This window comes from Agelaius tricolor, unplaced genomic scaffold (assembly GCF_023055355.1).
Source record: "Agelaius tricolor isolate 1412-34295 unplaced genomic scaffold, bAgeTri1.0.p SCAF_17, whole genome shotgun sequence".
Classification (NCBI taxonomy): Eukaryota; Metazoa; Chordata; class Aves; order Passeriformes; family Icteridae; genus Agelaius; species Agelaius tricolor.
Genome location: NW_027269277.1, coordinates 16,961,847 through 16,984,355, shown reverse-complemented (window position 1 = coordinate 16,984,355; position 22,509 = coordinate 16,961,847). Strand labels below are relative to the sequence as shown.

The 22,509-nt window shown below is 46.0% G+C and overlaps 1 protein-coding gene across 3 annotated transcripts in view; it reads left to right on the top strand.

Annotated features, from left to right (window-relative positions):
- The window catches only part of TRPC5 (transient receptor potential cation channel subfamily C member 5), a 110,990-nt gene that overhangs the window by 29,615 nt on the left and 58,866 nt on the right, over nucleotides 1-22,509 (top strand). For all 3 annotated transcript variants that reach the window (XR_011681593.1, XM_071442709.1, XM_071442708.1), the window contains 2 exons: nucleotides 2,109-2,507; nucleotides 19,847-20,368. Coding sequence is in view for 2 of the 3 variants with exons in the window: in XM_071442709.1 (XP_071298810.1) it covers nucleotides 2,130-2,507; nucleotides 19,847-20,368 (900 nt within the window). In the remaining variant the exon portion in view is untranslated. The remainder of the gene's footprint in view (nucleotides 1-2,108; nucleotides 2,508-19,846; nucleotides 20,369-22,509) is intronic.

Below are 22,509 nucleotides of genomic sequence, written 5' to 3'. Positions count from 1 at the left end.
GCAGCTTCCTATATGCTTGAGGTATTAACATTATTATCTTTCTTTGGGCTGGGGTTCTACTGGGAGATGAGATCTCCCTGAGGCATTGAGATATTTGAAGATTTCTTTCTCCAAAACTGTTGGGAAGGAAGGGGATGCAATGCTGGCATGATGCTTCATAAGGTGACATTTGTTATAACTCATTGCAAATGTTACTCACCATCTACAAAATGTCCAATTAAACTAAAGAGCAGTGAAAAATATCCAATTCCACTTTAGCAGCAGCACTTGTTGCCAGAATCCCTCATGGTTTTTGGAGCCAACAGATTCCCCCAGGAGACCTTTACATGGTGACTACTGTCCTCTGGCACCAGTTCCACTGGTTGGTGTTCCCTGCTCCCATCAGCCAGACTGTCACACAAGGACACCGTTCCCTTCCCATTTGGGTTTCTCCTTGCTTTCCCAAAGATCTTTGGTCCTTAGTTGTTACTGGACCTGTGCTGCATCCTCCTGTCTCCTGTTTCAGTGGGAATTAGCTGGATCCCAGAGGAATAGCTTTTTCAAAAACAAAATTTGAAAATGACCTGTGATCCTTGGTGCTTTCCAAAGTCAGAGTACTTGGTTCTACATGCAGTTTATTGAAGCTTCTGAGTCACTGAGATTCTTCCTTAGTTCTAAAAGCTTTAGTGGCATAATGTTCCTGCAGAAAATCAGCCAATATATTTATGGTTTCTAATCAGATTATGGGTCCTTTTGCCTCCAGTGCTTTTGTGTGTGTCTTGAGGTTGAACCACTGGATTCTGTGGTTCTGCCTGTGCAGAGAGACACATGTGAGCACTGTGCCAGCATCTCTGGGTAAGTAACAAACACAAACTTCTCTGGCGCTTGGAGGAGAGCAGGATCCTGAGCGAGCACATTCCCCGAGGTGCCAAAGCAGCTGGTACAGATCCCTGGCTCCCCAGGAAGTTCTCAGATACAGCTTTGCTGTCTGCTACAGCCACCCACTGTTCTGCAGTGTCAACTGGGCTGGAGCTCAGATCCACCCACTCTGGGAAGGCAGAAATGCTGTGGGGCTCTGCGGCTGCCTGGGGTGGCACCTGCAGAGCCCTCTGCACCACCACAGCCTCCTCCTCACCATCCTTCATCAGCACCTCCTTTCCCCCAGGATAGGGCACTACAATGGGCCAAAACTCCAGCTAATTGGCTGCAGGAGGCTGTTGAGCAAGGAGCTGGAATAAGTCACCCAATTAGCTGTAGCTGCTGGTGGCCCCTGGTGCTGGCCTGGTGTTGCTTGTCAAAGCCAAGCAGAGGTAGACAAGCCTGGTTCCTTTTTTCCTTACCTGTGAATACCCAGGCTGTGTCTCCTGTGACTCCAGTCACCTGCTGGGATCTTTGAGGCGTGGGAAGGAGCCTCAATTCATTCAGTTTGCTGCACTTTTTGCAAGGCAGGATTTACTTCTCGTTTTCCTAGACCACAAAACAACATCGCTGCCTTTGGAGAGCAAGGGTGGGAGCTTTCTACATCAGCCTGTCTTTAGGTCCTATTTATAAATGAGGAGAGTGAGAAAAAATGTTTAAAAACATGCAAGCTTTAAAAATAAAACCATGACCTAGTCGAAGAGTAAACACTAAAGAAAAATAAAAGGCTGTTTTAAGAGACGGAAGCAGAGAAGCAGCAGCAAAAATGTTCAAAATGAATCTATTACTGTAAAGAGGAGGCTGTAAATCAGCAGCTCCCATCACTGACAGTTCAGAGATGCTGAGGACCTGGCTTAGCAGTGGAAAGGGAGGAAATAAAAGGAACTTTGAGTGGGAAATAAAACAAAGATGAGAAATCTGCTATTTGCGTGTGATAGATTACCCATAAACAACAAGATTTGCTTCTGACCAGAAAAAAGACATCAATGGCATAGTGTTTAAACAAGATGAAAAATTATACTGAGTTTCTGTCATTGTGAGTGATGGTGCCACCTTTCTGCTTTCAGGTAGCCCTTTGAGTTGGGGTCGCTCAGGGGGTGTCATGAATACACCTTAAAAAGGGATGGGGAGCTTTTCCCATGGTGGCCCTTTGGAAGTTGGTCCCCTGTGGGGCTGTGCTGTCACTGATGAGTGGTTCTCTTCCCTCACAGGTTGCCTGGTCACTATGAACCATGGCCCAGCTATACTACAAAAAGGTCAACTTCTCCCCGTACCGAGACCGGATCCCACTGCAGATCGTGCGGGCGGAGGCAGAGCTCTCGTCGGAAGAGAAAGCCTACCTCAGTGCTGTGGAGAAGGGGGACTATGCCAGCGTGAAACATGCCCTGCAGGAGGCAGAGATCTACTACAACATCAACATCAACTGCATGGATCCTCTGGGGCGCAGTGCCCTCCTCATAGCCATAGAGAATGAGAACCTGGAGATCATGGAGCTGCTGCTGAGCCACAGCGTCTACGTGGGGGACGCGCTGCTCTACGCCATACGGAAGGAGGTAGTGGGAGCTGTGGAGCTGCTGCTCAATTACAGGAAGCCCAGTGGTGAAAAACAGGTGGGTTGAGTGTTCCCCTTCAGTTTTGAGCCATTATCCTGCCTCAGGAAAGTGCTGCCGCTCAAAGTCCTTGGTGTTGGTCCATGGCTTTAAATACCCAGGGCAGACCTGGGTATTGTAAACGAGGGATGCCCTGACAAAGGCAGGAGTGATGCATTTGACTCCATGTTCTCAGAAGGCTAATTTATTACTTTATTATGCTATATTTTATTAAATAATACCATACTATACTAAAGACTACAGAAAGGATACTTGCTGAATGCTAAAAAGATAACAATGAAAACTTGTGACTCTTTGCAGAGTCCTGACACAGCTTGGCCCTGATTGGCCAAAGAGTGAAAACAACTCCCAGCAGAATGCAATGAAACAATCACCTGTGGGTAAACAATCTCCAAACACATTCCACATGAGCACAACACAGGAGAAGCAAATGAGATAAGAATTGTTTTCCTTTTCTCTGAGACCTCTCTCGCCGCCTTTCAGCCTTTTGGGAGAAAAACCCTGGGCAAAGGAATTTTTTCAGAGAATGTGAATGCCATACCTGGGCAGTCCTGTTTGGATGGTAATCTCCAGCCTGAGCAAACATGTTCTGCCTGATTTAAACACTCAGTTTTTTCTCTCTCACTCAGTGTTCTTTCCAGCCCCACAGTGTTTGTGGACACAGTGATTTATAGGTTGATTTATAGATGAGCACTTTCTAAAGGAATTTGTGGCTCTCTGAAATTATATTACAATCTGTAAATATGAACTATCGCCATGCTGTCGTGCTGATATTAAGTGGAATTGCTTTTCATAAGTAAATCCTGAAAGCACACAAGCTTATTTACAGCTGCAAGCAAGCAAACAGTCTGCTGGGTTTCAGTCCTTTGCTGTAGTGCAGACAGATCATCTTGGTCTCCCTCTCCAGAGAGCTCCAGGGCAGAAATGCTGAGGCAGGACATAACTTACAGCAGTGACTTGTAGGAACGATCCTGAGTTGCAAAGCCACCTCTGAGTTACATAAGGATCTTATGGAAAAAACAAGGTCTTATGGAAAAAACCAAATTTTAATCCTGTCACTTCAAGTGTCACATATTGTCACCAACTGGGTTTTTTTTTTTCCTGATTTTCTTCTTTTCATTTGTAAGCACTATTGCCATTAACTAGAATAATTAATGTACATTGCTGACCACTGATAATTTTTGCATATTCACTGCTTAGAAAGGAACATCCAAAACTTGGATAATCCTTATATATCAAGCCTCCTTTTGAAGGGAACACATCCCTCTGTGTGTGTGAAAGATTAATACCAATCAATCACGGAAGAAAATGTTTTCAGTGCATAGGCCCCTTGGCACACAGTTTTTCAATAGTAATTTCATGTAGCCGAGCAAACAATAAGGATCAACCCTGACAGAATTCAAGAGTGCTCAGCTTTATTATTTAGAAATAACAACATTGTGCATGCTTGTAGCAATGTGATTCTAATGTGTGGTTTAAAAACCAGAGAGATAACAAAACTCCTCTATCTGACCTAAAAATGGAACTGTTAGTACTGAGTTTTAGTCTGACAAAATGCAAGTAGCAAAATACAGACCATCCATTAAGAATGAGCCATTTTTTCCTTGGTCTTCTAGAAATTTGAGCATCCTGCAGCTCAACAGGACAGAAAGCAGAACGGAAAAGTTTTTTTCAGCAGCGTGAGGAGTTGCCACTGATTATAGCAGGCTAATGACAAGTTTCTCCTGAAATGTCATGGAAAGCAAGTGATGATGGAATTCATGTGGATTTCTGTAACATCCCTTGAAGACCAAAACTTGTGTCCACTCAAATCCCCAGCTCTGCTGGCTTAACTGGACAGAGACAGAGGTCTGTGAAATGAGGTTGATATATTACAGCTGAAATTCAGCTCCAGAGTCTCCAGTTCAATGATGCATTTCATAGTAGGCCTGTTCCATTTTTGTTATCTGTGTGCCAGCTCTCCTTCTGTAGCAAGAATTGTATCTGCTGCAGGGTTTACAACTTGGAGGAGAGCATGTGTGGGGGAGAGAAGATGCGGTGCCAGTTTCAGCTTTATTTACAAGGTTTGTTACAAGAGCAGATTTCATCAGTGTATTTTAAACTGGCACTGGCTTGGTGCAAGATTCTATGAACAAACTCAGATTAACTTCCCTGGCTGGGGTTCAGGCTCTTCTGGGACTGCAGGAAGAGTTTGCTGGTAGAGGGCTGCAGGACTGGACTTCCCTTGCAGCCCTTTCACTGACCGCTCATGCAGTGATGGGGATGAACATTTATTTCATGAGTGGTGATAGGACAAGCTGGGCCAAAGTTGGTTATTTTGTCAAATCCCAAAGCTGTTACAGGAGGGGTTTCTGAGCACGAGCTCCTGATGCTAATTCCACGAGCTCCTGATGCTAATTCCACGGCAGTATCAATATACATTCATTAATTGTCCTTGCTGGACCCTTTCTCAGAGGGTCCTTTGGGAACCCCACACCTAATTGCTTTCACAAAAAGCACCTGATAAAGCAGATTAGCACAGCTTTGTCCTCATCAGCTACTTAGATGTTCTAAAACATGTAGAAACGCTGCTTTTTTGTTCCAGTAGTAACAAAAAAATCACACCTCATAGGAATGTTTCTGTCTGGCTGTGAAATTTGTAAGATGCTACCACTGCACTTCTTACATATTAGGTTCAGTATAATCTATTAATTAAATGTACAGAGGCTTCAGTTTGCCTGCACAAGCCTGTGTGGGGACAGCTTTTTGGCTCGTGTGTGGCAGCCTGTGTGCCACCAGGGTCTGGCTGTCTCTGCTGCGCTCTGGGCAGAGGTGCAGGAGCAGCATCCTCTGCTCTGCATTGAACGTTCATTCACCTGAGCCTGGGCTCTGGGAGGACCTTCTGGCTCCCTTTTCCTGCTGCCAGCCTCTGAGCAGGTTCTTTGCCTCTCTCCCCGAGCCTGGTGTCTCTCTGGGCATGAGGAGCTCTTCCTATTTGCGTCTGTTCACGTCAGCCCTGTTAATTGTTGTCTTTGCATCTCCAAAGCAGCTGAGCAGCATCACCCAGCATAATCCATTTCATGGGTGTGTATCTTCAGCCTTATCACCATGCCACAATCCTGACAGCAGCTCTTAGAGCTGCCTCGTTCCAGCCTCTCCTGGAGCTGCAGTGGCTGGATGTGGTTAGGAAGAAAGACCCCCAAAACAAGGTGGGAAAGCTCAGCCAAGGCAGGTTCACCCAGCAGCCACAGAGTCTCCAAGGGGAGAGCTCCAGACCCGGCTCTGAGAGCTGCCCGAGGGAAAGAGCTCTGCTTTTCCACCTGTAGGATGACCTTTTCAGGGAGCAGAAGTTGAAAACCTTTCAAACACACGTAGTGACCTTTGCTGTGCTCCTTATGTAAGAGAATCAGGGTCTCGTTGATGCTGTAAGGGCCGGGGGAGGGGGATGGATGAAGGGGTTGGGCGGCTCAGGGGCTGGGATCCTGTCATTAAGTGAATTTTTCTGAGTCATTATTCTGCAAACCTTTGCTAGACTGCTGTTTAAGCGCCATTTACTGCGAATGCGGTGACAATGGCAGGGGTAAGTCACAGGCAGTAACTATAACAACCCGGGGCTCGGCGCAGGAGCAAATTGCTCTGTTTACATGGTGAGAGCCACCTCGCTCCAGAGGATGCTGCAGAGCACAGCAGAGATCAGCACTGATGTGCTCCAGTACATGGGCTTCTTTTTAGGTTTATCTCCAGCCGAGGTTTGTGGGCTATTTTAAGATTTTAGCATTTCTCATCAAATCTGCGCTGCCCAGTTCAGACAACAAGGAATGGTGTGGCCAGCAGGAGCAGGGAGAGCTGTCCCTGGCTGTCCCAGGAGCAGGGAGCTCATCCTGCCCCTGTCCCTGGCACTGTCAGGGCACACCCTGAGTGCTGTGCCCAGCTGTGGCCCCTCAGCTTGGGAAGGACCTTGGGACACTGAGCACATCCAGAGGGGACAACGAGGCTGGAGAGGGGCTGGGAACACAAACCCTGAGAGGATCCACTGAGGGAGCTGGGGGTGCTCAGCCTGGAGAAAAGGAGACTCAGGGGTGCCCCCATCACTCTGCACAGCTCCTGAAAGGTGCCTGTGCTCAGCTGGGGCTGGGCTCTTTCTCCAGCAGCACTGACACACCCAGAGCACACAGCCTCGAGCTGCACCAAGGAAATACAGGTTGGATAGCAGGGAAAAGTTTTTTACAGAAAGGGGGTAAAGTTCTGGAATGGCTGCCTGGGGAGGTGGTGGAGTCCCCATCCCTGGGGGTGTTTAACAAAGCCTGGATGTGGCACTGGGTGCCAGGGTTTGGTTGAGGGGCTGGGGCTGGACTCAATGGTCTTTAAGTTCTCTTCCAACCTGGCAATTCTGTGAATTCTATGAACTTAGAACTGTGGTTTTGGGTACTGAGCTGTGACTCTGCTGGTGGAGCTGGGGAGGAGGCTTCACCAGTTACAGGCTGGACAATGCTAATAAACTTACAGCTGTTTTGAAAGATGCTGTTGGCTGTGGGGGATTTTGGAGTCAGGGAGAAAGTCATCATGGTGCAACCATGGGAAGAGCACAGAGATGTTCTGGTGTGCTTCACTCCCAGCAGTGAGTAAAGCCCAGGCTTGAACGACCCATCCTCCTCTTCAGTAATCAAACAGCTTTCCTAATTTTGTGATTTTTACAGGTTAATTTATAATTTCCAAGGGTTGTAATAATTTATTCCAATTACTCCTTGAAGCTTTTTATAAACCACAGATCTCTCTGACCTGTCACACAGCTGCTCCCTTAAACCATAGCATAGCTTGTTTTTTCCCAAACTCATGGCAAGCGTTTGGAAACCAAGCAACCTATTCATGAATATTAAAAGGAACAACAAAACAAACTAATATTCCTGGAACCTGGAGGGTTTGCAAGTGTTGCTTTTCCTGCAGAGGTTTGTAGTCAGCAAACATGCATTTTTCAGGAAATAAAAGTGAGCCTAGTCTGGTGCTGTGATAGTTATTGTTTGATTTTCTGGGCACTGCAGAGGCTGGTGTTGTACTGCATAGGGGCAGAGGAGGAATATAGGTGTACTTGGCATGGCAGTCTATCCTGAGTGATGAGTGTCATGTTATTTAAATAAGACAACAAACCACTGAATAACCAACAGAAAGTGCAGGGATTGGTTTGAAACAGCAAAACTGAGCACCTGCAGATGCAGTATTGACTTTGGGCCAGGGTTTTCTCTTTGGGGGTGCAAATGTTAAAATGAAAAGTTGTCTGTGCATGGGACAGGTCCAGTAAATGCAATGGCAAAACAAGGCAGTAGGCACATAGCAAAACCAGAGATCTGGCTGGCATCCTATGGGGTTGAAATTAACAGGGAACTTTAAATTATTGGGTTTTTTCTTAATTCAGAACTACTGTACAAACAAGAGGACGTATATATGAAGCCTATTGAATGAATTCTCCTTCCCTGTAAAATCTTCTGTCCCTCAACCTATTTGATCTTTTTGAGTTTTGCTGTTTATTTTTCCCTTAAAGTGCTATCAGATGGTTATTTTTGCTATACAAACATCAATACAGTGAGTTTTGCTTTCAGCCAAGCTGGAGGCTGCACCTAACCTCCTCCAGCAAAGAGCAGGAAATTCATGTCTGAAAACTCCCATTTCCCCCTGCATTTGATTCACCCTCAATTTACCAGTAATAGCTGTATTTCCTGACACTTGGAAACCTGTTGAAATCAGTACAAATTTTCCAGATGAGGCGTTCAGGGGCCCATTCTTTGGAGCTGCTGGTGTGAATTGTGTGTGGAGTGGTGGCAGAGGGTGCGTCAGAGCTCTCAGATCTCTGCCCTCCTGCCGGGGCTGTGCTTGCAGCACACCAGACACGGTCTGTGCTGCCTGCTGAGCCCTCCTTCCTCCTTTAAGGAGCTGTAATCAGTCATCTGCATGGCTCCAGGTCCATGAGCACCTCCACGGTGGCTGTTTTCTTCACAACAATCAGAGCTGACATCAGCTGTTTGCATGAGGAGGGTACCAGCATCTCTCTCTGCTATCTGGCAAACTTAGCAATTTGCTCTCGTGGCAGATGGCTCCAAATTAGGCTGGTTCACAGATGGGACTACAAATGCAATTCCTCAATAATGAGAATAAAAAGAGAAAAGGGATCTTAGGGTTTATGGCTGTGATTTGGTTCGTTCTGATGGTCCTTCTGAATCAATGCCATCCATATGTAGTCCAAAAGAAGGAGTTTGCAGGTACAGCCTCTGGAAGACTATGGCTGTGAAAAGGAAACTAGAGAGAATAAAAGGCAAGTTTTCAGTCTTAGTTGCTAATCATCAGATTGGTAGAAAATTGCTGCACTGGATAGTGTTAGTGAACCTAAAATTTGACCTCAAAAATCCTCTTTTAGGTGAGCTGATGAGTGAAAATTGGTAGAAGATTGCTGCACTAGATAGTGTTAGTGAACCTAAAATTTGACCTCAAAATCCTCTTTTGGGCGAGCAGATGAGTGAAAATCCACCTTAATCTTTGTTCAGATCCCACAGATGAACAGCCTAGAGACAGCCTTTTGTGAAACAGGAAATATAGGTTGCATTAAACCATTTTATTTTTGCCCAAATCTCATAACTTTCTTGAGACAATGTGGTTTAGCCTAATTTCCCTACTCACACAGGGTTTTTGTCCCGTGTGCAGAAACCAGTGTAAAGTTTAGCCCTTACCACTGACAGGCCTTGATTTTGGACTTGCTGGTACAAGCTCATTGCCAGCCCTGTGCTACCACTGATGGGACCATTTAAGTCAAAAGAAACAGTTCAGTTCTCCAAAATCTCACAGTCTAAAATCTAGATTATACAGGCAGTTGGAAAGAGGAGAGGTTTAGGAGCAGGCATCTGTATCAAGGAATTCTGTGGCAGTTCTGAATGGTGGCTGAGGAGCACTGGAGCACAGAGGGGAACAGGCTGATGGGTGTGACTCAAACCAGTCATTTCCACGTTAACAGGAGGGTCCAAAGTGAAAAGGAAAGGCAGAACCTGGTTAGAAACACTCCTGAGCAAGAGGAGGTTCTGAAGAATAGAACCAGTTAAGAAAAATACGACCACAAGTTCTCAGTGTGGGAATATTTGAAAGGAACAATAAGGAAGAAGGATCATGTCTGAAAACAGAGAAGCAGCTTCAAAGCCTAATGGCTCCATTAGCACCCAAGCTTTTCATTATTTTTATTGATGCAGTAATAATTCACAGTTATAGTTAACATGCCTTTGACACTGGTGGCTGCCTTCAAAATGAATTCCATCTAATTAAACTAAACAACAGAGGAATCAAAGATCACTTCAGCTAATGATTACATTTAACTGGGAAATTCTTTCCTCCCTCCCCATTGCCTCAGTCCCCAGATAATCTTAAATCTAGGGGAAAAAGAACTGAGTGAAATATCTCCTGGACTCAGGAGATGAAGGCAGTGACAGATACCAGATTTCTGACAGTGCCAATAAGGCACTGGCTCCTTCTCCTGGGTCAGCATAAACTCTGTTATTATTTCCTAGGATGCTGGTGGGGGTCCAGCCAAGAACTGCATCACAGCGTGCACAAACATGCCATGCTTGTAATTGAACATACAGACAGGTGAGAAGTCAGGAATTATCCAAGATGCTTCCCAGAGAATTGTCTTTACTGATCTGTAGGAGGCTTCTTAGCACTTGCCTGCTCTGGGCACACTGTACAGTGAATTTTCAGTCAGGTGTGATGGGTTCTCAGGATTCAGCTGGGTGGATGAACTGTTACAGGGCAGAAAAAAAAATCCTGTTTGTGCTGCTACACAAGTGAACTTCTGGGCTCTCTGTTGATTAAGATCTGTTGATTAAGGAGCTTTGTTTCAAAAATCCATATTATCTACCCAGCATCCATGGAGGTGCCTACTGTACCCACCTCCCTTTGCTCCTAAGCCCCCATTACAGCATCCCCTGATATCACCCAATACGTGTTTGCCTCTCCCCTGTCTGGAACCCCAAACCCAGAGGTTTGACATGGCTGTTTAGATTCCCTGGTACAGATTTGTGGGAGACTCTTCCTGCTGCAATAGTTATAACACATTTTTTCCAAGGGAAGCTTCTCTCTGTGGGAAGAGTGAATGTCACAAATTACAGGCTCCTGCAAAACAAAGCTCTGGGATCTATAAAGATCTGTGAAGAACTGCAGGGCAGCTTAGCAGAAGTCCCTCAGCCTCACCTGGCTGTTGAATAGAGCTGGGCTGGGCTGGCAAAGTCACATTTATGGCTTGTTTATCCCTGTAGGAGCAGTGTTTTGTTATCCCATGGCAAAATACAGCCTGGTGGGGCAGCACTTAGGTGGCAGTGGTGGTGGAATATCAAAGAGGCATTGACTGGGAGCAGTATTTCTTGTCTCTGAATTGCTGCAGTGAGGGAACGCTGTGATCCAAGGTCTTTGCTCTGTCATTGCCTTGGGAGGCTGCTGGAAAACTGCTGAGAGGCTCAGGGCCATGTGAATTGTTGGTGTTTAGTTCATGGCAGTGAGGGAGGGCTGGTGTGCTCCAAGTACTCCTCAGGCAGGAGAGGATGAGGCAGTGCCAGGCTCTGCAGCATCAGGGGCACAGCATTACCTGGAGGCTTTCGGCTTCCTAGCACTGGGAGTCACTGCCTGAGTGGGAATAAAGGAAGATCTCAACCACACAGATCTTTTTCTCTCTCTTGTGCAAGCCCCTGCCACCTGTCTAGGTTGTCATTTCTTTGCTGTTGCAAACTCTGGGGTCTTTTCAGAAGCCACAGCATTGGTTGGTAAAACAACAGTGCCAGTGATGCCTTGGGAAGGCTGCCCTAGAACAGAGGCTGGACAGAGCTAAAGAATAAAGTAGGGATTTATTAGAAGGTCTCAATGGATCCTTGGGCAGCACAAGAGCCCAGCCAGGGCTGCACCCAAGATGAACCAAAATGGTCCCAAAATCCCCAAGCAGTCACAGGGTCTCTCCCTTGGATCAGTTCTGCTCCATTTGCATCTTGCAGTTCATTGTCCCATTCCAGCCCCAGCCCCTGCAGTCCCATCCTTGTTTTTCTCTCTCCAGCCCACGGTGTTTGTGCTCTTGGGGCTGAGATTTGGATCATTTGTCCTTGGTCCCCAGCTGGAGCAGGAATTGTTTTGTCTCCCTACGCTCACCATCCCATAACATGAAGCCCAGACCCACACACTGAAGCAGCCCAGAATCGGAAAAATACAAAAGCTAAACCCTGAGGCATCACCAAAAGCACAGCTGGGTAGTCAGAATGGGCAACAATGAAGCTCCTGGTCTGTGAGCACCAGGATTTGTGTTTTGTGCAGCATCAGGCAGCGCTGGGCTGGCGCCAGGTGCAGTAACCCACTCCTCTCCCTGACACTGTCTCATGATCCAATCTGATCTGATTTTTTTCCTAAAGGAATGTGACTGAATATGAATGCAACCCAAGGAAAAAGCCCTCCCTCTTCAAGCCCTGTCAGCAACATATTACCTCACCTAAACTTAATGAAACATCTCTCATCCACGCAAGGTGATAAATTACAGGAAGAAGGGATGTTTTATGTACAAAGATGATATAAAAGGCTGTAGATAGCATGATTATTAACCTATATTAGCACATCTTGTCCTTGTTACCACTAAGAATAGATGATACAGAGACCAAGAAAAATGAATCAGAAAGCTGGACAGCTCTCCCTCCTAGAATAAAGCCTGAAAAATATTAGAAAAATAGTAACTGTAATAAAATAAAGATTACCTTGAAGACAGAGCCTGCAAATTTCCAAATAACCATGGGCTGTCTTTGTTTCAGTTCTGTTTGGGGTCAGGGGAAATCTTATCCATAAAATGAAAAAATATCTCAGATGCAGCAACATTCCAAGGTCCTTAGAGCAGTTAAGAAATTTATAGGACTGAATTAAGCAAGCTCTTTAATAAAATTCATTTCAAAGCTTAAAAACAGCATTAAAAATAAAGAATAAACCCTAATAACTTTTACTCAGAACAGATGCTCCTATCACAGAGTAACTCTTAAAATGGTAATGAAGAAGGGTGGAACAGCATATTGTGTTTCCAAATGAGGGGAAAAAACCCCAATCATCATGAATAAGCCAGCTAGTCTGCCTGTCCAGTCTTGAGATTATTCAGTTCACTCCCATGTCAGTAATTCTGGATTTACACCTGTGTTGCTGTCACAGTCTCAGGAAAAAGCTCCAGCAAGCAGCCAGGGAATCTCTGCATTTTGGGAAGATCCAGAATATTGCATTTTTGGTAGATCCATAAACCACTGTGAGCCAGGGCCCCATGTCACTTGGGCCTCTTCAGCAGCTTCATTATTGTCTGGATTTGTGACAGTCCTGAACTTTTGTGCCGTGTTTGTTCTGCCTGGAGGAGTGTCCCCACTCAGTGAGCCCCAGAGCAGGCAGGGATGTGATGGAGCCACGGTTCCCTGGAGATAGCATCACTTAATATGTGATAAATCAGGGTAAAATATGTGATAAATCAGGACTGCAACAGGCTTGTAAAACATTCCTGTACAGCAGAGAAGCCATGGCCAGGAGAGGCTGCAGCTCCTCGTGGCACAGCTCCTGTAGGCACTCCCAGCCCATCTCCCTGCTGCAGGCAGTGGCTCTGAAGCGCATCAAGGCACGGGAATTTGGGGCAAAGTGAGCTCAGGTTGCACTCCAGCTCAGCACAAGAGGCTCAAACACGAGGTAACTCTTGTCAGTGTCCCTCTGTGACTCGCAGAGTCAGCCACAGTGACTGCACTCTGCATTCCTTCATCATCAAGTGCCTCATCTCATCTCCTGCACATGTAGGGAAAGGAGAGGCCTCAGGAGAGAGGCACAGAGAGAGACACAGAGAGAGACACTGAGAGACACAGAGAGACAGATACACACAGAGAGACACAGAGAGAGAGAGGAAGAGAGAGAGAGACACACACACAGACAGACACACAGACACACAGAGAGACACACAGACACACAGAGGGACACAGAGAGAGAGGGGCACAGCACAGAGGGAGACAGAGACAGACACACAGACACACAGAGACAGAGAGAGACACACACACAGACACAGAGACAGACATACAGAGAGACACACAGACACACAGAGAGACACAGAGAGAGAGGCAGAGAGAGAGACACACACACACACACAGACACAGAGAGAGAGAGAGGGGCACAGCACAGAGAGAGACGGAGAGAGAGACACACAGACACACAGAAACACACACACAGACACAGAGACACAGAGAGAGACAGACACAGACACAGAGACAGCCACACAGAGAGACACAGCCACACACAAAGCCACACAGAGAGACACAGAGAGACACACAGACACACAGAGACACACAGACACACACACACAGAGACACAGAGACACAGAGACACAGAGAGAGAGAGGGGAACAGCACAGAGACAGAGACACACACACAGATACACAGAGAGACACACACAGACACAGAGACACAGAGAGAGACACACAGACACAGACACAGAGAGACATACAGACACACATATAGAGAGACAGAGAGAGACACACAGGGACACACAGACATACAGAGAGACACAGATGCACACAGAGACACAGAGAGACACACAGACACACACACACAGACACCCAGACACACACACACACACAGACACCCAGACACAGAAACAGACACAGACACTCACACACACACACACACACACACACAGAGACATTCACAGACACACAAATCACCAGCCTGGGTCTCTGTACAAATCACCAACAGGACAGGACTGCTAGCAACGTGCCTTGAGCTGTTTTATTTTCCAGCATCAGTCTCATTCCATGGTTATGACAATGGGAAGATGCCAGCAGCTCACATCCCAGGCAGCAGACCAAGAACTTCATGTTACAACTCACTTTATAAGTTTTTTGACCAATCCCACAAAGCAAAAGCACATTGACAGTAGTTCCATCCAACCACTATAAGCACAGGTACCTGTGGTTAAACAATGCTTGCTTATTTCAAATACAATACCTGCTTGTGAGCCTTCAAACACAATGCACAGAGCTCCATTATTGAGCTTAGAACTTCCAAATGTTTCACAAGATAAACTTTTCTGCAGCTTAAGGAGCTATCCTAGACAAGCATTAATGCACAGACCATTGTTCTATTTGTCCTTGCTTTTCTACTTTCTACACAAGTTTTCTGCTGACCAATCTCATGGCTACAGCTTGGCTCTAATCACAGTTCTGCTGTCTCTGGGGCTGCCTTTTGCAGCTTTCCCAAAACCCTCTGATTTTATGGATTCCCCCCCTCACACAGAGACACCCACACAGAGGGGCTCTGGCTGCAGGAGCTTGCCACAGCCATTAAAATGCATATTTGCAAAATCCTTTCCTCCTGAAGGCTCCTCTCCGAGTCCCTCTATTTTTTTAATCCCCAGCAGGAGTTATTACGTGGCATCAGCCACAAATGGTGACATCTTTTGACAATCTTTGTGGCTGTGCTGCGTTCCTGCACACATGGCTGAGCACAGGCTCTGATGCAGCTCTGCCACTGCCAAGGGCACTGGGTTCCAGTTCATCCCTGAGAACGAATCCCCTGGGCCCACCTCCAGTTTTAAACACATGGATAAGAAGCCAAATTACAACTGGAAGAATCTAGAGCGGGTCTATCAGTATTTTACTTCTGTTTACTGGTTGTAGAGAAGGATATTTGGTTATACAGATATCACAGATCTACTTTTTCACATTCTTTCATGCATTACATTAATTAACAATTATTAGCAGTTCTGTGATTCTATAAAATGCTTTTTTTTATTCAGAAATACCTATTTTAGTGTTAATGTGCTGGTAACCTTGTGTCAGCATTTGGCTTGCTACAAGGCACTGAAAGGTACTGATTGTCACTGTTCTGCAGTGGCAGTCTGAGGAGCAGAGATTTTATTTGGCTTTACAGGCACATTTGTAAGTCACTGAGGAGATTTTAGACCAGGAGGAGCCTTTTGTTCAGCTGGATATTCTGGGACAGCTGTACTGGAACCAGTGGAACACTCCAATAACAGCAGAGTTTGCCCATAAGTACACCTACAATGTGTGCCATATTCACCAGGATTGTGAATAACCAGTACAAAACCCCTTAAACTACAGGACTTTTTTAGGTAGCACTTTGTGTTGCTCATTATATTTCATTAACCAAATTACATCATTTCAGTCAATGAATTGCTCTTGAGAGGAAAAAAACACAAACTCCCTATTAATATAAATCTGGCATCACTGATACCAGACACCACTGAATCACCTAAAATAAATGTTGAAATTTATTCAGCCAAGTACCACCTTCTCAGGGTCCCCCATAAGGTTGCTTCCAGTGCCTAAAGGGAGCTTCCAAGAAAGCTGGATTGTATTTGTAGCTTTCCAGTGAGGCTTGCACAAGTTCGTGCTGGCAGTCAGAAAATCTTCTATAAAACACAGCTGAGTAAAAAAGCTATACAAGCTGAAAATAATGCAGATTAATGTATTTACAGATTAATGTATTTACAGATTAATGTATTTACAGTTTATCATGGTTATACTTACAGTTTATTGCACTGATCCAGGGGAGATGCTGCTTTATGAAATGCAGAAATGCAGGCTTGAAAACAGGGCAATTCCAAATGTTACAGGTAAAAGCACCGAGAGTTATTTACAGACAAAATATTATTATCCATAAAAGGCAAAAGGCACATTTCCATTTGTCTGTCAGTTTGGCTGAGCAGAATGTTTTTGAGCTGCATCTCCTCAGTTTTCCCATTTATTGCACTGTGGTTCACATTGCTGAGCAGTCTTGGAGCACTTGAGGCTGGGTTGCTTTTACACAACACTAAACCAGAGGAGCTGTTCCAGGGACAGATACCAAACTAGATTAAATTCAAAGTAAAACTCCTAAAAGACGTACAACAAGGCCACCAGATCTTCAGTGCCAGCTTCTTTCTTTTTTTTTTCCCCCCTTCTGCAGTTTAATTCCTCTTACACTGTACTCCTGACTAAGAGCAGAGATTCCTGCTCTCTTTCTATCCAGAGCTCCTTTCCAGCACTATTTTGCTGGAAAACTTATTTTTCCATTCAGAGGAGAGCTTAGCTGTACTGAACAGCACTTTTATGTGAGCTAATCCTTCTCCTTTAATGAATTAAACTTGTTTCTTCACCCTCCTTTTCAAATAAAGGGGATTTTTCACTCGCTGCAGCATCTTTCAGAGCAGCAGTGCTACAGGGGTAAGCAGGACCTTATGAGGATCAAATCTAGGCAGATGATAACAAGCATTCAGTCACTTGTTGTTGTCAACAGTAGCATGAATTTCTCAAATGAAAAGAACCAAGATGAAATGCAGGCAAGGTGTTTGCTCCTGTGCAGGTGGTGGCACCAAGGGGCTGAAGGACTGGGGTTAACAGATGGTGTCAGGTGAGGAGGTTAATGGAAAAGAATTTTGTTTTTCAGGTCACTTAATGAAAATAACCCTGGAAGAGCAGAGCCCTTGGGGTGGAATAAATTATTCCTCTTCTGCTTCCATCACTGCAGGTTAGCCCAAGACACAGGAGAAGGTGATCTAAACATGAACTCAGCTGGGCAGAGCATCACAGGAGGAACATCAGTGCTGTTGTGATCTCTGCTGCCCCTCCAGTGACAGAACACAGCCCTTAAGCAAAGGCTTTGCATAGCCACAGCTTTAAAACAGATAGTTTGTGATGCAGGTTATCAAAAAACACCGTGTGAGAAGACAGCAAAAATATTTATCACAAGACAGGCAATTTTGGGCCAATCCACGGCCTTTGGGTCAGGCAGACACAGAACAGAGGCTGCAGCAGCCCCTGGTCACACTGTCCCTGTTCTGTGCTGTGCTGGTTTGCTTTGCTGCTCAGAAATAATCCTGTGACTGGAGCCTTGCACTGATCTGCTCCTTGGAGCCTCTGTGTGCCTGCACCACCATTTCCCCCTTTATCCCTTAATTTGAAGTTCTGTGAGGTGCCCAGGAGAACACACCTCCCCTACCAGTGCTCCAGTCCTCACAAGGCAGTGCTCTGATTTGGGGCTGAGGCTTGTGATCCCAGCCAGAAAAGGGATGAAGGTCACTTCATTCCATCCCAAACCATTCTGAGTGCTCCAGATCCATATTTAGACAGCTCTGGAGCAGACAGGAGTAGCACTATCCCCACCTGTAACATCACTACCTTCTCCTCCAGTGCCCATTTCATATTCTGAGCAACATGAATTCCTCATCTGTGTAAAGCTGAAAATCTTTCTCGCAGCCCTGGGTACAATAACTTCCATATAGAAAAACAAGATTAAACCTGACAGTAATAGAAGTGATAGAGGAGGAAAAGTGTTCTTCCTTTGAGGCACAGGCTCTGAATACAGCAGCCAGGCACTGATTGAAAAAAGGCAGGAAGAAAGATAAATGCAGTTGTAGTCAAGCATCAGGTCTTGGAAAAAAAAAAAAAAAAAGCTTCTAAGAAAGAGAAAAAAAGAAAACCCCACAACTTTCTCTTGACATTTTAGAAACTACCTAAACAAGCTAAGCAAAGGGAAAGGAAGAGAGAGCAAGACCTTACACAGAGAGCTGCTTTCAGCCATTTGTTACTGGATATCTTAAAATACATTTATCCAACCTTGCTAAGAGCCACCAAGCCCTCCATGACCCACAGCAAATCCTCAGGACTGCTTTCTCTCCCTCCTGCCTCTGTGGGCACCAGCCTGCTTAGCAAAGCCCCTCCACACCCAGGAGCCTGCAGGCTGCCAGGGATTTACTCCTCATGTGCCACATCTGGGGGAGCAGATTTGTTCCCCAAAATGCCTGCAGGCTGCCAGGGATTTACTCCTCATGTGCCACAGCCAGGGGAGCAGATTTGTTCCCCAAAATGCCTGCAGGCTGCCAGGGATTTACTCCTCATGTGCCACAGCCAGGGGAGCAGATTTGTTCCCCAAAATGCCCGCAGGCTCCTGTGACTGACCCTGTGAGCACCTTTGGGAGTGTGTTGTGTGTGTCACACTGTTATATCTAAGGATTTATTGATCAGCTTTGGCTCTTTAGTGCTCTGCAGCCCCTTAACTCCCAGGAAACTGAGATTCTGAGCCTGGAGGTCTCACCACCAGCCTTAGGTGTGTCCTGCAGAGGGGTTTCTTACCTCACACTCCTCCATCACTTTGCTCTTGGATTTAGGCAGGCTGAAGAACATTTCCTGCCATTAGGACTCTTTGGCAGCAGTTTCTCCAAGACATCTCTGATAGTGCCAAGGGAGCAGACCCCCTGTTCCCCAGCCCAGCTGTGCCCCCTGGAGCAGCAGGATGTGCCAGGGCAGGGGTGGTGGGCACGGGGAGAGCAGTGTTGGGCACTGATTAACACACAACAAAGAGAGCTGCCTGCCTGCAAATGGAAACACACTGGGTGCTTGCATCTAACAGCATTCCCAGCTAATTTTACACTCTGCATATAGTAATAAGACACAACAGGGTGTGCATTAAGCTCATCCTTTGAGAAGTACAGCAGTAGCTGGATAATGCACACCCCAGAGTGGCTTATTTGTAGTGGACTATGGCTCATTAATTTTACATTTATTTTTTTTCAAATCCATTCTAAAAAAACCTACAAGTCTATTCTGAGGGCAGTTAAGTAATGTATCCTTACACTGAAAAAATATTTTCAAATAAAACAGTAGGCAAAAGTGAGGAAGAGTTCTGCCCAACTGCAGACCAGGGTTTGGTGTGTGCAGGATCTGCTTTGAGCAGATTCTTGGCCTGCTGATGCAGATACATGGTGCAAATCATGGTAGTTATGGAAATCTATTCTGTGTCCACTCTTTTCTAGGCTTTTCTTTCTTTTTGTGTAATTACCTGGGCCTTTTTTCTTCCTTTTTTTTGCCCTCCTTTTTTTTCTGTTTTTTTTTTTTTTTTTTAATTTTTATTGTTTGATTGTTTGTTTTTGGTTTTTGTTTTTCTTTCCTTTTTGTTTTGTTTTGTTTTTGTTTTTGTTTGTTTATTTGTTTTATTTTGGTGGATTTTTTGTTTGTTTGTTTTATTGGTTTTTGTTTTTCTGTTTGATGTATGAATGCATGAGCCCATACCCATTTCAGACCAGATTCACATTTGGATGGGGATGGGACTGACTTTTACACCAGACTGGGAAGGAGTGGTCAGGAGGCAGATTTCCAGGATTTGGGAGGAAAATGCTTTTCCCAGAATAGCAACGTGTGGTTAAGCCTGCCTACAGCAGCAATTACAGCACAGAGGGTGCCATAAACCCCATTTTGTTACGACGTCACTCCCAAAGTATGAACGAGGGACTCCTAAATCCTGCTGCTCCACGTGAGATGTGACTTTTCCCCGGTGGTTTATCCCTCCCTGCAGGTTCCAACGCTGATGATGGACACCCAGTTTTCAGAGTTCACCCCAGATATCACCCCCATCATGCTGGCGGCTCACACCAACAACTACGAGATCATCAAACTGCTCGTCCAAAGGCGGGTGACCATCCCACGCCCGCACCAGATCAGGTGCAACTGTGTGGAATGTGTCTCCAGCTCCGAGGTGGACAGCCTGAGGCACTCCAGGTCGAGGCTGAACATCTACAAAGCCTTAGCCAGCCCTTCGTTGATTGCCTTATCGAGCGAGGATCCCATCCTGACCGCCTTCCGCCTGGGCTGGGAGCTGAAGGAGCTGAGCAAGGTGGAAAATGAGTTCAAGGCTGAGTATGAAGAGCTGTCCCAGCAGTGCAAGCGTTTTGCTAAGGACCTTTTGGACCAAGCACGGAGCTCTCGGGAGCTGGAGATCATTCTCAATCACAGGGATGATCAGAGCGAGGAGCTGGATCCCCAAAAGTGTCATGATTTGGCAAAGCTGAAGGTAGCAATAAAGTATCACCAGAAAGAGGTAAGACCCACCTAAAGGTGAAGGTATTGGGTGAAAGAATTCATTTCTTGAGTTGCTGTGGGTTTGTTCAGTGCTGGCTCTCAGGTGGGAGTTTTTGATGTGCACGGGGATTGGTCACAAACCAGGAGGCTCAGGGCGCCTTGGTGACAGCATGAATCTGACAACAATTGAGGGTAACAGGACTGGGACTTGCTGCAGTGGGCTGTGGCTTCTACAGCACCAGTAATTTCTGTCTCAAAGCTGCTTGAATCCCACCTCATTGTGCCCCTGCAAAGAACAGCCTCCAGACATTCCTGGGTCTGCTCACTCTGAAAGCTTTTCCCAGGGGCTGCTTTTGGACAGGAACCCAGAGCTAGAAGGGGCTGCCTGGCTCCTGAACACTGGCTCCCTCATGGAGGGCAGGAAATCATACAGCACACAATTCACTTCCTGCAGCCACCAAGCACTTCCAGGCACCCATTCAGCACCAACTCCAAAGGGCCAGAGATGTGACAGCAGCTAAAGAGAGCAGGAGAGGCTGGGGACACCCCCAGAGTCCCAGGTCTCCAAATTACCAGCAGTCTTGTAAAAACACTCAGTGGTGCAACTGTTTATTCACACCTGTGACACCTCTTGATCCTCAGTCCTCAACCCATCTCTGTTTTAGGAGCTGAGAAGCAATTCCCAGAAATTCCAACTCCTGCCCCAAGGTCCAGAGAGGGAAGCCACACTTGAGCTAAAGGGCACAGAGCCTTTCAGAAGCCCTCAGAACCACAGATTTATAAGTTGATTCAATAAAGGCCACAAACCCCAGGAGAATGCTGACAGCAGTTTCATTAGTTGGCTCTGGATTTCCTTTCTCTTTCCAAATCCAGACAGAATTTAGGAGATGATAAATTGCTGTTGGCCAGCGATGTTCCAGGTTATCTGAAGGAGGAATTCACTTGCTTGGGGGAGGAACTGAATTTCAATGTGCGTTACATTCCTCTGTGTGGAGGGCCACCTGAGTGGCAGAAGATCCTGTCACATTCCTCTTTCCACTGCTTTCCCCACATCCAACACTGACCCAGCATGGTGTGATCCATCTCACCTCCCTGAAGGGCTGAGAGGTGAAAGATGCAGATTTCCTTTCATGTTGTGCCCCCCCGTGCCAGCCCCTCCATGCCATAAGCTGGAGCCAAAGCCTCAAACTTCCTGGGATCCAGCACTTGGCAACTCCCTGCTCTTGCTGGGCTGCTCTGGGGGAATGTCAGCTCACTGGAGTCATGTCAGGCTGGTTTTTGCTCTGTGACAGGGTTGGGTAACACCACAAGTGCTCTAGGGACATGGACCAGCAGTGAGGAGTTACTCTGGAGAAGGGCACCCCAGGTAATCAGGTCAATGTTCACTGGATCAGAGAAGGAGCAGAGATTCTGCTTCTGGTTTTGCACTGGCCTGGCAGGCACCAGCTCCAGATCACCCCAGTGCTCCTGTGTGCAGGTCCTTGCTGGTCCCACTGTGTCACTGGTGACATCCAGGTGTCAATCTGTGCCTGTTCTTGTCTTGTGTTCACACTCAGGAGCTGCAAGTCTGAAGCAGCTCACTGTGTTTGAAACGTGGTGCTGAACAGTGCTGGAGCTTTTTTAATTTTAAATTTTTTAATCATTGCCTGCTTTCTTGACAGTTTTTATCTTTTTTTTTTTTTTTAAGGCGTATTTGACTGAATTCCAAGCATATGGACAAATTCCATGTTTTGTGACATATTCATGACAGTTCCAGCCTAAAAATGATAGCAAATACGCTCTGTGTTGCCAGCTAAAGTCAGTGCTGTTTTCAGGTGGAATACTGGTGGGCAGGGGCAGAGTGAATGAGACTGGGGAAGCAGCTGCTGAACCCTTCCATCCCACCTGGTTATTCACAAAACCCTGAAGCATCCTGCAGGGTGGCTGGGGTTTTCTTACCATAATAATTAGGCCATCTTATCGTGGCAATTAGCACAACACAAAACATCAAGCAAGATACAAACACCCTTGCCAGCTTCTGAAAAAATGAGTAGGAACCTTTGCCAGGGAGACGCTGAGAAATGTTTTTTAATCCTGACTGAAGAGTATCAGACTGAGAGGATTTTTGTGGGGACAGGAAGGGAAGCAGAAATGAGTTTGGTTTTCATGAAAGAAGGTTCT